This window comes from Pelodiscus sinensis, chromosome 10 (assembly GCF_049634645.1).
Source record: "Pelodiscus sinensis isolate JC-2024 chromosome 10, ASM4963464v1, whole genome shotgun sequence".
Classification (NCBI taxonomy): Eukaryota; Metazoa; Chordata; order Testudines; family Trionychidae; genus Pelodiscus; species Pelodiscus sinensis.
The window spans coordinates 5,783,341-5,797,593 of NC_134720.1; the positions used below are offsets into that span (position 1 = coordinate 5,783,341).

The 14,253-nt window shown below is 43.0% G+C and overlaps 1 protein-coding gene across 4 annotated transcripts in view; it reads left to right on the top strand.

Moving 5' to 3' along the window:
• Positions 1-1,319: 1,319 nt before the first annotated feature.
• The window catches only part of UGGT1 (UDP-glucose glycoprotein glucosyltransferase 1), an 88,333-nt gene continuing 75,399 nt past the window's right edge, over positions 1,320-14,253 (top strand). For 2 of the 4 annotated variants that reach the window (XM_075938346.1, XM_075938348.1), the window contains exons 1-5: positions 1,320-1,599; positions 6,301-6,439; positions 12,076-12,155; positions 12,631-12,761; positions 14,056-14,168. In XM_075938346.1, coding sequence (XP_075794461.1) covers positions 1,335-1,599; positions 6,301-6,439; positions 12,076-12,155; positions 12,631-12,761; positions 14,056-14,168 — 728 coding nt within the window. In that variant the 5' untranslated portion in view covers positions 1,320-1,334. Of the gene's footprint in view, positions 1,600-5,123; positions 5,227-6,300; positions 6,440-12,075; positions 12,156-12,630; positions 12,762-14,055; positions 14,169-14,253 lie in introns of those variants that run through there. The other 2 variants (XM_075938349.1, XM_006115454.4) reach the window with 2 other exon arrangements.

Genomic DNA, 14,253 nt, shown 5'->3' on the forward strand with positions numbered 1-14,253 from the left:
TTAGATACTAGGGATGTCAATGAGTAACAGATAACAAGATTAACTGAAATCTGGCATTAAGCCCATCAACTACATGCACCTCACCTCACCCCCCCCCCCCCCCACTACTTCTGTATCAGAGGCAGTGTGGGAGGCAGGGAGCCAGCTTTTAACCTGGCTCTTTGCATGTACTGGCTTCTGCGGAGTCTCCCTTCCTCCTCCCCCTGAGGCAGTAAGGAGAGGATGAGGCAGAAACCATGCTTGGGGGCAGCTGGCTTAAAAGCTGTCTCCCCCTGAGTACCAGCTCCCCTCTCCCCATATGTAAATGTGTAACTGCCAAAATTTTAAGTGGTTATGCATTTATACAAGTACCTTATAGTTAACAGCCCTAATAAATAACACACATATATCCTCTATAATCCCACACTTACCTCTGCTGTTAGCACCCTATGGCTACCTCTAGATTGCATCCCTTTTTCGTAAATTGCTAATGAAGCGGGGATTTAAATCTCCCCCGCTTCATTAGCATAAAAATGGCTGCCGCTTTTTTTCGGCACTGAGCTTTGCCGGAAAAAAGCACCAGTCTAGATGCGGATCTTTCGGAAAATAAAGACATTGCCTATTTGTGTATCATTAGCCACACTACCTTGAACTATGAGACTTCCCATTATGTGGATGTCAGTTCCCCTCCAGAACCAAACTTTCATTAATATTAACTTCAGTGCCCATCTTTAGACATCTATTGCTTGATATTCAGAAATAGCGAGCCACTGGGGCTCCCAGGAAGCTCTGCTGAAACTGGGCAGGTGGGGATAGGGAGGGGTCTCAAAACTCAGGACAGCAGACTGTGCTGCAATATAGGGGTCTAAAACTGGGTATCCGAATGACACAGCTCCAATTAGGGACTGAAGAGTAGACACCTGCAATTAGGGACTGAAGAGCACGGGGGCTGCTGCCAGTCCCGTGCTGAACTGACTTCTTGGGGGCGAAGCGCTCCTCATTTCGGGTCACTGCCAGGCAGAGTGGAAGGTGTGTCCGCAGCAGGCAGCTCCTAGCAACCGGGCGGGGTTGTTAACAGTCGGCGCGTGCGAAGCGTCTGTACTTTTGCGGACACAAGCAGCTTTCCGCTTGGCTGGAGAGACTCCTGCCCCCCCCCCGCGCGCGCGCAGGGTTCACACCGGCACGTGCAACAGCGACACTTTGCTCGTGGGGCGCGGGGGTTACGCATCCGCGAACAACACGAGTTTGTCCTAACGTGGCTCTTCTCAAGGGAGCTGTTTCCTGGGCATCCCCAGACTCCTTCCCTCCAGCCGGGGCTGGGCTCCGCTCCCTGCCGCGGGCTCCGAGGACGCCGAATGACCCGCTCTAACAGCCGCCTCCGCTCGGCCACGTTCAAGATGGCTGACGGGCGACACTCTAGCCGCCGCCTGGCGCTACTTTCAGCCTCTCTATGGCAGTCAGTCCTCCATGTGTCCGGCCTCAGGGCGGAAACGGAAGCCGGCTGCCCGGAAGGAACCTTCCCGGAGGAGCAGCCGCGGCCGGAGCCGGAAGGGAGCGTGGCGGCCGCTCACAGGTGCAATAACCGCAGGCGCTCGGGGCCTCGAGACGGTCGCACGGCAGGTGCCTTCTCCGCGCGCGCCCCTGCGGCCGGAGGGCGGGTCAGGCCGGGCTCGAGCGGACGGTCCGCGGGCTCCAGTGGGGCAGCCCCTCTCTGGGGCGACCAAGGCGCAGAGCCTGTTTTCGGGTGCTGCGTGCGGGTTGGGGCCCAGCCCTCCCGCGGGGCAGGGGGGCCAGGGCAGGTCTCTGGGGGAGGCTGCTGCTTGGCAGGTCACGGTTCCCGTTTGGCTGGGGGAGGGAGCCTTGCCCACACAGGCGGGCAGGTTTCACCCTGGTCCGCACCCCGTGGGTTCCGCCTTCAGCTCTGCTTGCCCTTGTTGAGCTTGGCCCCAATGGGGCGGGCTAGCGCAGAGTCTGGCACAAGGGCTGCGCTGCAATGGGAGAGCGTTACCCGGGCAAGCCCGGTCTGCTCGCTCCACTACAGGCTGCCAAGTGCTGCGTGAGGCTAGCGTGGCTTTGGGTGAGGAGGGTGCAGCGAGTCATGCATCACATCACAGTTCATTTCTGTTTGAACACATTGCCAGTCGTGTAGAAAACTCATGGAAGTGAGCAGCTCTGCACCCCAATGGCCCTTCTTACTGCTTTTATGTTGCACGATGCAGAGAGCACTCTTCCCGTAATAGTGATAGAAATGTAGCCGTGTTAGTCTGGGGTAGCTGAAGCAAAATGCGGGACAATGTAGCACTTTAAAGACTAACAAGATGGTTTATTAGATGATGAGCTTTCATGGGCCAGACCCACTTCCTCAGATCAAATAGACTATTTGATCTGAGGAAGTGGGTCTGGCCCACGAAAGCTCATCATCTAATAAACCATCTTGTTAGTCTTTAAAGTGCTACATTGTCTTCCCGTAATGACAGTCTTGTACAGTGACACTGTGTTAAAGTGGTGTCAGGTTTTTAGCCTCAATGGAAATGTATTGTTTTCCTAACTATGCCAGTGCTGTCCTGTACTTTCTTCTCACATCTAAAACAATTTGGGGAGGGAGGGGATTTTCAAAGGCATGCTAGGGAGTTGGACAATCTAAAAGTCACTCAGTGTTACACGTCTCCTTCCTCTTTCTCTTTGTTAATGAGTAAATTAAGTTTTACAGGAGGATCATGGTTCATTTGTTTCTTATTTTTAAATTCACTATTTAGAAACAAATTTGGCTATTGGACGAGGAATCTTTGTCGGTGTCAGTGGCTCATTTTGTGACTTTGCACAAGTCACTTAGCCTCTGTTTCAATATCTATAATAAAATGGAGACATTACAAAAATTAAGTCAGATCTAGAGCCCAAAAGTGCGAGACTGTTAGAAGGGATCTCCAGCCTGTTATAAGAAATAATTTGTGTTAAAAAAACAGTTCTAGACAGACACCTGATTAATTAGTTTTATGGTGTCTTCAGCGCTTTTGAAAGTACGGTCTTTAAAGTGAATATCCATTTCTAATGGGCTTAATGAGAGACCATGAGGCCCGATGTTCAATGCAGAAAAGAAACCTGGGTTTGTGTAGTCATGACTTAAATGAGGAAACTTAGTAACAGTTATGAGGGATTTTGATGGTTTCAGCCTGTTCTTCCCATATCTGTTATCACCATAGGTTATGTCTACACTGCAGGCTTCTTGCGCAAGAACGGTTTTGCACAAGAGTGCATCCACACTGCCATGTGCTTTTGTGCAAGGCAGTAGTGACGCTCTTTCACACAAGAAAGCTATTGATGGCCATTTCAGCCATAGGAGTTTCTTGCGCAAGAAACCCCTGTTGCCTGTCCACACTGCCTTCTTGCGCAAGAGCTCTTATTCCTCATGGGGAGAGGAATAACTCTTGCGCAAGAAGCCCTCTATTCAGACGCTTTACTGTAAATTTACTTGTGCAAGAATGTACGTGCAGTGTAGACGCTCCACAAGTTTTGACGGCTGTTCTTGCGCAAGAAGCCTGCAGTGTAGACGTAGCCCTAGTGTGTTCTATATAAACTCCAGATTGAGGGTTTGAGAGGAGTCTGTTCACCCGCTGACATCACACCAGGTCCATGTTTTTAAGCATGGACTTCACAAACACAAACTTTCTCTTGCCAGGTTCTGCTTCACACACAGTTCATATTTGATGATTGCTCTAATTCCCAGATTCTAAAACAGATTACAAATAACAGCCTCTGTTTTACCACTGCTAGTAGTGCTTAGTCACATGAATAGAGGTTCTCTCAGACTGGGTCTTCTATAGATGTGTAAATGATCCAAATATAGAGCACCAATGACCCTTACTCCGAAATAGTTAGAATTTGTTAACCTTCTGGCCATGCTGCAAAAGACACTGGTGTGATGGTTTTTGGAGAAGGTTGAGGTTGTGCTTCCTGATGAAGGCATGGAAAAAAAGTCTTCATAAGAGGCAGGTTAATCTCTTGTTGAATTGATTTAAATGCTGCTGAAACTTAGTTTGTATAATTAATACTTTAGGATTCCAAGAGCTTTGACTAGGTCTCTTATTAATTCTAAATAAAAGCCTTCTTCTACCCTTGGGAAATATTCAGTTGTTATATGGTTAGTAAATTACAAATATTTAAACATCCCTACTATTAATATAATAGAATCATAGAATACTAGAACTGGAAGGAACCTTGAGAGGTCATCAAGTCTAGTCTCTGGCCCTCACGATAGAGAAGTGTGGTCCATGACCACTTATCAAATTCTTGGAGTAGCCCCCTATAAAAATTATTGCCCACTCCTGCTCTAGAGAGAGTTGAGGGCTCTTGACTCCTTGAAAAACGTATCTCTTGAGTGTTTGAAGGGTCCAACTGAACCTGCAGGGCCTTCTCTGTATACTTACCTGGCTCTCATGAATCTATGGTTTGACTTTGGTCAGGACACCAGCAATGAATCTCTACAGTTATGAAAATAGTAGAGCATTTTTAATCACTATAGTCAGGAGCTTAGTTTGTAGTATGCCTTTGTTAGGGTGTAGCATATGTGAAGAGGGATCTATGGCAGCAAAAACTTAGAGCTAATACAGGAGTCCAGGAAGTGGAGGGTGGGTAATATAATTAATGCTAATCATCATGGATTTATGGAATATAGATCTGGTCAAACTATTTTTGTGCTTTTGATTATATTAAAACTGAATGATAAAGGTAATAGTGCTTATGTAATAGGGATGTCAATGTGTAATCCAATACACAATTAACTGATAAGCCTGGGCATCTGATACTGAGGCAGCAGCAGGAGGCTCCCTGGAAGTGGGGCTGGGAGCATTGTGGCTGCTGGCCCCACCCCTGGGGACTATCAAACAGTCATGTGACTGCTAAAATTTGATGCAGTTATGCAACTATTCAGTTAATCACTATCCAGCATCCCTATTATGATATATCATACTCCTGTAAATATTTTACTTGGCATACAAAAACATGGTAGACAGTGAATTGATTAGAACCTGGCTGATAAGCCTCCAAATTTAATTGTAAAAGGAAATCATCATGAAATAGTTGTGTTTCTAGTGGGGTTCTGCAGGGATTCGTACTTGGCCCTCAGCTATTTAATATCGTCATTTCAGCTGGAAGAAATCATATCGTTGATGAAATTTGTAGATTATACTGATGGGGGTGAGAGTGGCAAATAAGGAAGAGGACAGGTTTGAGAGCCTTCTGGATCTCTTGGTAAGCTAGGTACAAACAATCAATATGTTTTATTATGGCCAAATGTAAATGTATATATTTAGGAACAAAGAATGTAGCTCTTACTTACATGATGGGGGGGCTCTGTTTCAGGAAATAGTGATTGAAACAGACTTGAAGATAACTCTGGCTATTCATCTGGACATGAACTTCTAATGTGACGCTATGATGAAAAGGGCTAATGCAGTTCTTGGATGCATAAACGGAGGAATCTTGAGAAGGATGGGGAGGTTAATTGAGTTTGTATCTGCCACTGGTATGACCACTACTCAAATGCTATGTCCAGTTGTGGTGTCCATAGTTGAAGAGGATTTTAAACTGGAGAGGGTTCAAAGAAGAGCCACAAGAAAGATTAAAGGATTGGTGACAGTCTTAAATAAGGAGATTGAGTTTCTTAACAAAGAAGGTTAAAGAGTGAATTGGTCAGTCTATAAATACCTGTATGAGGAAAGATCAATTTGATGATTGGCTCTTTAGTCTAGCAGTCAGAAGTTTCAACAAAATCCAATGGCTTGAAATTGGAACTAGACAAAATTTACACTGGAAGAAAGGTGTAAATTTCTAAGAATGAGGAACAATTTACCAGGAGTCGTGGTGGATTCACCATCTTTGGCAATCTTTAAACTAAGATTAGAAGGGTTTCTAAAACACATGCTGTGGTTCAAATAGTTATTTTAAGGTATTCAGTGATCTAGTCTAATCTTTTGTATAATATAGATGCTCACAATGATCCCTTCTGACCTTTGAATCAAATCTAGGAATACATGTTCAAAAAACTGGTTATCGTGCTCTTTTTCGTTCCCATGGTTTTAGGCTTGACTGTAGCTGAGGAGTTTAATCTTACAATCGTTGTCTTTAATACTCTTAGGTTCTTGAATTTTAAGAACAGGAGGACTAACTGACTGTCTAGTCTGACTCTTTGCCTGGCACAGGCCATTCAATTTCAAATAGAACTTGGACTTATATTTTAGGTGGACTAGGACTCTGTATGATCCCTCCCCCAAAAATTATACACTGACTGTTTCAGAGACAAACTTTGATTTTTTTTTCTTCTAGGCATTTTCTATAAAATGGGAATTTTTATTGCACTTCTTGGAATCTGGTTCAGTTCTTCTCTAGCAAAGGGAGATTCTAAAGCAGTGACAACGTCCCTGACTACAAAGTGGTTTTCAACACCTTTGTTACTTGAAGCAAGGTAAGCATACATATTGTTAGTTGTCTTTCACAATTCTGAAATTTAGAAGAATAAAAATGCTAGCTTGTGGGCTAAAACTCACACACAGAGAGAATATAGTAAATTCCAGAAGAGTACTAAATGGACTGTCAGCGTACCTTAGCAACTAGATGTAAGCACTAATCTGCTATGTCTAAATCTGTTTACTCAGTTTTTCCCCCAATACTGTGGACTTAATGCACAATTCTGCTCTTGTGTCCCATTTTCCTGTGCCTATGTTAACAGCCTGGTATACAGTAAAGGGAAGTAACATTAATACTTTTTGTCCCTACATTTATATTCTTCTCCTCTAACAAGATTAGTGATGAATTGGTAAACAATGCCGGGATAGAAAGCTCCACCCAGTTGAGGGGGCCTGTTTGTCAGCACTTCTGACTTCTGAGCTCTGGCTAATTGTAGCATTCAGCATAGTCTCAGTGTGTCCAGAGAGCACCTGCCTCCCCATCTGAGCAGTGAAGCAGCAGGAGTTCTGATTTGAAAATATGCTGTATAGCTATACAGTCTCTACTTTAAATGAATGAAAAGCGTCATACGTTTATGTGCTGAATTATTAACAGGTCGGATTTTATTTCAAGTGCATTTTGATCCTCAAAAAGATGAAGGAAACAAGTGCAAGGATGTTAGTTTAGAAGAATTTGTAAAGAGGAAAGAGAGACAGGCACGCCATTCTCTCCCCCCCTGCCCCTGCTTAAATGACCATAAGCGCTACATATCCTTGCCTCAATCTTGGTTCAATTAGTCAGTGCCGTGTAAGGTTCTTATAGCCAAACTTTGTGAATTAAACATGATCACTAGGCTTTTGGGAGGGGGAATGTGTGTGAGAGAGAAAATACTTCAACACGTTTGATAGACTGTCTTTTGGATGAGTTATTCCATGTCATGAATCACTTTAGTCAGTGCATTACACGCTGTGCTAATGTATTTCCTCAGAGCTCCCTCTCTCCCCCCCCGCATTTTTTTTTTTTTTGCGTAGGCTCAAGTCCTTCAGCACTTAATACATATTTAACTTTACTCGCATGAGTAGTCTGCATAAAGTTAAGTGCCTAAGTGTTTGCAGGTTGGACTATTAGTAACCTGACCTGAAGAAAAGATCGTTTTATCTTACACTATCAAAGATTTTTAAATAAGTTACCAAGAACTAAAGAAATAGATTTGTGTTAAAAATGTTTTTTCAAAACTAATCACTTTTATGATATTTTCTATAAAAATATTTTCAATAGGAACTTTATAGAAACATTGATAGGAAAATGATACAGGGTTGGAGGCCCAAAACTGACCTGCTTTTTCTTATGTAATGTAGAGATGTTAAATATCAGTTAATTGAATAGAAGATTAACCTCATGAATTCTTTTCAGTTACAGCCGGTCCCTGAATTACGAACCAAACACTTGGCCCATAACTCGAAGTGTTCGTAACTCGGATCCCATAGAGTTACACATGACTGCGCTGTTCGTAAGGGCAGATTATGTTCATAACTCGGGGACCGCATTTAGGACCACTTTATTCATAAGTGCGGATGGTCATTAAGTGGAGGTGGTCGTAAGTTGAAGACCGGCTGTACTTGACTATTCTTTAGTCCCTAGGGGTGGATCTGGCAGCCAGTGCGCTCCAGCCCTGCTCCGAAGGAGCCCCCTGCCACTCCACACTGCTGCCTCTCTATCAGAGGCAGCAGCCTGGGATGCCAGACGGGAGCTGGTCCGCGAAGGAAGCTAGCTTAAAAACCAGCTCCCCTTGTGGACTGGCTGCCTGTCGTCCCACGCTGCTGCCTGATATACAGAGGATACCGGGGAGCTGATACAGAGGCAGCAGCACGGGATGGCAGTAGCCCCCTGACCTGGCTGAGGTCCTAGACCTGAGCCTGGCTGCCTGGCGTCTAATACATTTTAAATGCAGAACTGCAGTGGGGGTAGATCCTGGTCCCAGACCTGGTGCGAGCCAGAACTGAGCTGGGCTGCTGTCTAGACAGCTAAAAAATTTAATGGTAGGGCAGGCCTCCACAACATGCAGCCCTCAGGTGCTCACTGTGCGGCCCGTGATGACTTCGGGCGGCTCAGCCCCATCCAATCTGCCGGCTGGGTGGAGAAGAGGAGTGCCGCCGGGGAGGGGGAAGTGCAGCAGTTCTCGCCGTCGTATGGCCAGTGTGCAGCTCTGGTGTGAGGAGGCAGGATGCTGGCGTGACGTGGCGTCGTGATGTCACGGCAGGCAACCACCGCATTCAAAAAGGCTCCAGCAGCCCCGCAAACTGGAAGGCAGAAGCCAGGTAGGGGAGGAGAAGGGGTTTGTGCTGAGGGGAGGGAGGCAGGTCAAGAGAAAGAGGAAGGCACCAAGGGACAGGGTGCAGGAGAGACAAATGCCAGGGGGCCAAGTGGAGGCAATGAGGTAAAGGGCAGGAGGGGAGGTGTCAGTGGGAGGGGGGATAGGGTGATGCTGGGAGAGGAGAGGGGAAGGGCATTGGGAGCCGTATGTTGTGCAGGCCTGATTTAATTGAAAAATTCTTAATAAAGTATCACCCCACCCTCCCAACCTACCCTTGTGACTAGGGTTGCCAGGTGTCCGGTTTTCTACTGGACAATCCAGCATTTGCGTGCGCTGACCGGTAAAAAAAAATTCAGAAAATGTCGGACATGTGCAATGTCCGTTATTTTCTGAATTTCCGGCTGGGCACTGGACAGAAGCCTGGTGATGCCTCCTATGGTTGCGTGCTAAAGCTGGGCAGTGCAGGTTTTTTTGTGTGTGCCCAACATGCATTTTTTGGGGGGACGGTTTTGTTTTTGGCTCGACAAAAATTTAGCCTGCGTGTTCAGTATTTTTTGGGAGAGCATCTGGCAACTCGACTTGTGGTTCGCAGCTGTTTTCTTTGTAGTAACATGGCCTTTGCCGCTTTCTGAGTTGTGCAGGCCTGTGGTAGGGGGAAATGTTGGTAGTCTGTAGTATTAACCTATACGCTTTTGCTTTTCAGTTAATTGACTACACTATTACATCCCTAATGCAGTCAGTTTTTAATACACTTATCACCCAGATATCTGTGGATATGAAAGTCCTTATAAACATTAAGGAATGCCCAGTTGAAAAAAAAAAAAAACCCAAGAGTATAGAGTGCCTGAAAGTCTCCAATAACAAAAGATTTTGCCTTGGAAACCAGGAAAACAATTTAAAGTAAAGAAATATGTAAATAATTTTAACAGCTGTTAAAAATGTGCATGGAGAGAGCCTTGAACTTAGGAGAAATACCATGACAAAGGAGTTTAAGGGAACAAGATTTAAATATAGGTGACACAGAAAGGATGGTACAGTGTGTTCTTACTAGGGATGTAAATGGTTAACTGGTAAGCCTCACCCTTAATGTGTAAGGCTTACCAATTCTGGTTAACGGGCAGTTCCCTTTCTGCCCTAGCCGGCAGGGGCTGTGTCAGCTGACAGGCTGGAACAGCCTCTGTCCATGGCGGGACTGGCCTGGCCCTCCTGCTGCAGGTTACGTGCTGGCTTCTGGGGAGCTTTGTACTGCAGAACCCTCAGTGTGTGTAACTGTTAGGATTTTTAGGAGGTTAGGATGGTCACATTTTCAAATGACTTTTTACTTTCCTACTTCCTACCCCAGTGCACAGCAAGCTGAGACTACGAAGTTCTTCAGAATAAACAGTTAGGTGATGGATCAAGTCCCAATGGTAAAATCAGATGTTAAATATTCTTGATACCAAGAAACGTGTACTGTGGATGGGAGATAGTAAAGTTAGGATCTTTGTTACCTGACTTCAAGATTCAGTTCAGTCCTCAAAATTGGAACCTTGATAGATTATTCCACAGGTTAATAGGTCTCGTTAGAAAATTGTTCCTGATTTTTTGGCTAAGATTTTTAAAGTATCTCTGAAGTGGGGATTCCTAAATGAGTATTTTAAGAGTTTGTTTTAGAACAATTTGCTATCTAGGTTGCTAAAAATAGGATGGAAAATGATTCTTGTTGCCCTTGTATGTTGTTTTGAAACAGATGTCTAGTGTCAATGCATTTTTATATTGATATCAGGAATGTTTAAGTGTAACTGTTTACGTCGTTAGCCAATGATCCTATATCAGAGGCAGCAGCACTGGGGGGAAGTGGAGAGGCAGGTGGGAGCTGGTATTTGCAGGGAACCAACTCTTAAGCTAACTTCCCACATGTACCAGCTTCAGTAGAGCCATCTCCCTCCACTTCCCTCCTTCTGCTACTTCTGACACAGAGGCAGTATTGTGGGGGCTGGGTGTGGCAGGCCAGCTTCCAGGGAGCTGACAGCCACCCCCACCCTCCATGTGTAAATGTGTAATCACTGAATTTTTTTTCAGCAGTTACACCTTTATTTGAATAAATACATTTTAACATCCTTAATTGTTGTTAGTACCTGAAGAAAAGTCTGCATGCCATCAAAACCAGTTGTGTCAGGTTGGTAAACAGGTTGCCATATCTAGGAGCTGATCTAAAAGAAGTGGGGTGACATGGAGATTCCACTCCAGGAGAAGGCTACGTCCAGACTGCAAACTTCTTTCAGAAGCAGCTTTTCCAAAAGAGAGTGTCCACACAGGAAAAGCACAATGAAAAAGTGATGTGCTTTTTCGAAGGATTTCTTGGTCAAAATAAAACAAATCCCTGGTGTTTGAAACATGTAATAAAGTTTTCATAATAGTCATGAGAAAGTAGCTAGATTTTTCTGTTAGGAATGGTGACAGGGCTGTTGAAAGAGGGGAAATAATTTTTTTAATATGAAATATTCACATAAAATGTCTTGTAATTCATTGCATAGATGATTTTTCCCCATGAACATTGCTAGCTCTGAAGTAAAAGGGATAGACTGAAATCTCAAATTATGCACACTTCTCCATTTTAGTGCTTATGATTGTGAGGGATTAATAGTGAGTGCTTTACAAGAATCCTCTATACCAGTGGTTCACAGCTTCTTCAGACTACTGTACCCCTGACAGGAGTCTGATTTGTCTTGCACACCCTAATTTTCATGTCACTTAAACTAATTTCGTTGAGCATCAGAAATAAAAATGCAAAGTGTCTCAAAATGCTGTTACTGAAAAATTGAATGCTTTCTCGCTTTTAGCATAATTATAAAATAAATTGACTATAATATTTATATTCCATTTACTCTGCAGTGTGATACCTTAGCCTGTTTTTTTTTTCACTTGCAAGCCTTGTCTAAAGCCCAAGCTCCAGGTAGTGGGTTGAAACATGTAACTTCATGAGGCCCTGGACAGTTGCCCTACTCACCAACCGCTAATGCCAGCCCTACATTTGCAATATGCCCAAACCTATTCTGTCACCCTCCCGAGGGCTGCAGCCCCCAGGGTGAGAAACACTGATCTAGATGAATGAAGTATCTCCTGGAAGACCCCTGCATGCCCTGGTGGAGAACTGCTGCTTTACACAGTTCTATCAGCATTTGTCCTTACTTGCAGCATTTTAGCGTCCTTACTAGTAATTGTTTGTTTTTCTTGTATGGGCAGACATATGATAGGGATTAAACTTGCTGTGAAAGCTAACAATTTCATAAATAATTGTAATTTGAGAGAAACTTTATAAAACATGTTCTCCTGAAGATTTCTCCCCCTTCTCTGTTTAGTGAATTTTTAGCAGAAGACGGTCAAGAGAAATTCTGGACTTTTGTTGAGGCCAGTCAAGATATTAGATCATCAGATCATGGTAAGATTCTGTAATCTTTTTTCCTTGCTTGATGTTCATCAGCCTACATGAAAAGTTAGCAAAATATTTCACATTGTATGCAGTATCAGAAAAATGGAAGGGGAGAACACGTGTAGCATTAACCTGTAAGCTTTTGCTTATTGGTTAATTGGTCAATCGACTACACTTGCATCCCTACTTTTTACTATATTCCCATACTCCTTACATTTAAACCCTGATCCTGCATTTGGATCTAAAGCAACATGGAGCTCAGTGCAGACCAACTTAGAACTGGGCTGTAACAGAAACAGAGGAGTAATGCTTCACATTATTTTGAGAGATTGGCTCTTTTTTCTTCAGGTTTTAATTACATTAATGGGTCCCAAGAACTTTTCATAGTATGTATCATTGTGAAAATGCATGACTTACAATTAAATGGCTCTCTTTTGCAACCTTCTCACATGGACTGCTAACTGCTTGTGCTTTGGCTTTATAGGTACTAATTATTCCTCTTACCGTGCAATGCTGAAAGCAGCCTGCCAGAACCTATCACCACTGCAGCAGAACTTGTTGAAGTTTTCCCTGTCTTTGCGTTCATATTCTGCTACGATACAAGCCTTTCAGCAGGTTAGTACAAAGCACTGAGAGTCATCCAATGACTCAGTGTTTCTTCGGTTCCAGAAGGAAGTGGCTACTTCAGCTACCTACAGATAGTAAATTTGTGACTCAGATGTTAAAAACAGTGAAGTAGTTTGACACTTGATTTCAAACTGGTAAAAGTTTCCATTCCATCTCATGGTCAAACCTTAGATTGTTTTGAAAAACAAGGTGTTCGTTTTTTAGGTATAAAACCAATTAAACTACTCTAAATATTTGGATGGAAAATTAATAGAGATCTGAAAAGGTGAAAAAAGGGGTCTATATCTTGTTTAACTTCTTTCAGATAGCTTTACTTAAAAAAATTGCTTACTTTTACATTTTACATTAATATTTCTGTCTTTGCTGTTTTGCCAAAAGTCTCCCTGCAAGGCCTCAAAGATGTAGCTGACAATACTTACATAATGAATATTCTCAAGTATACAGAACATGCATTTTTATCACTTAACTGTGATCCAGGGTTTGTTTGTTTGTTTGGGCATCTAATTCCTTGTAAAGTATTTGGGCTTTGGAAAGGGTTAGATAATATACAGTTGTCTCTTAGCAATCTTAATCAGAGTTGTTTTATTTGTGGACTTAATCAGGTTTCATTTTCATGGCATCTGACACACCATAAACTTATTAGCCCTTCAGTTCTGTTGTGGAGTTCTAAAGATACTATTCCATGAACGTGGAACTGGAGTTAACAGAATCCTTAAATGGAAATTCTGTGTTCTTCACATTTTTATTTTACAGATCTAGTACAGTTTATAGTTTGTTATGAAACAGACACCATTGTAGAAAGTACTTTACTTTCGTAATGGCAGACTTGTGTTCTTTTCTGAGGAGCATTTCCTTTTCATCTTGAGTGTTTAGAGATGGTCATATTTAGAGGGACTCGCTTTATGATTAAGCACCAAAAGGAGTTCTGCATAGAATTTTTGTGTAGGTATTATATGTAAAATAAAAATTAAAAAATGCGGAAAGCCCTATCATTGTAAATACCTTCTGCAAAACATTCATGGAATTTAAGTATTTCTAAACTTTGTTAAATGTTCTTGGTTTACTTTTTTGTTTGTTTAGCAGGCAGCTTTTAATTACAGTATTTTAATTTTAGTATTTGGAGTTGTACATCACCTTGAGTTCCTTAATTAGGAACCTGGTAGTGTTGTTTGCCTAAAAGACCTATTTTCCATTTTATTTTGTAGTATAATGTAGTAATTTCTATTATCTGTGTTCTAAACATTTTTAGAAACTATATTGTAACACAGATATTTTAATGCAGATAGCAGCAGACGAACCTCCACCAGTGGGTTGTAACTCATTTTTTGCTGTGCATGGAAAGAAGACTTGTGAATTTGACACCCTTGAAATCCTTTTACAAACAGCATCAGAAAGGTAGTCTATTTATATACAATCTAGCCCAAACTGTAACTTTCTTATGTTCAATTGATTAAGACGGGGAAGTTTTACTGGATTCCTA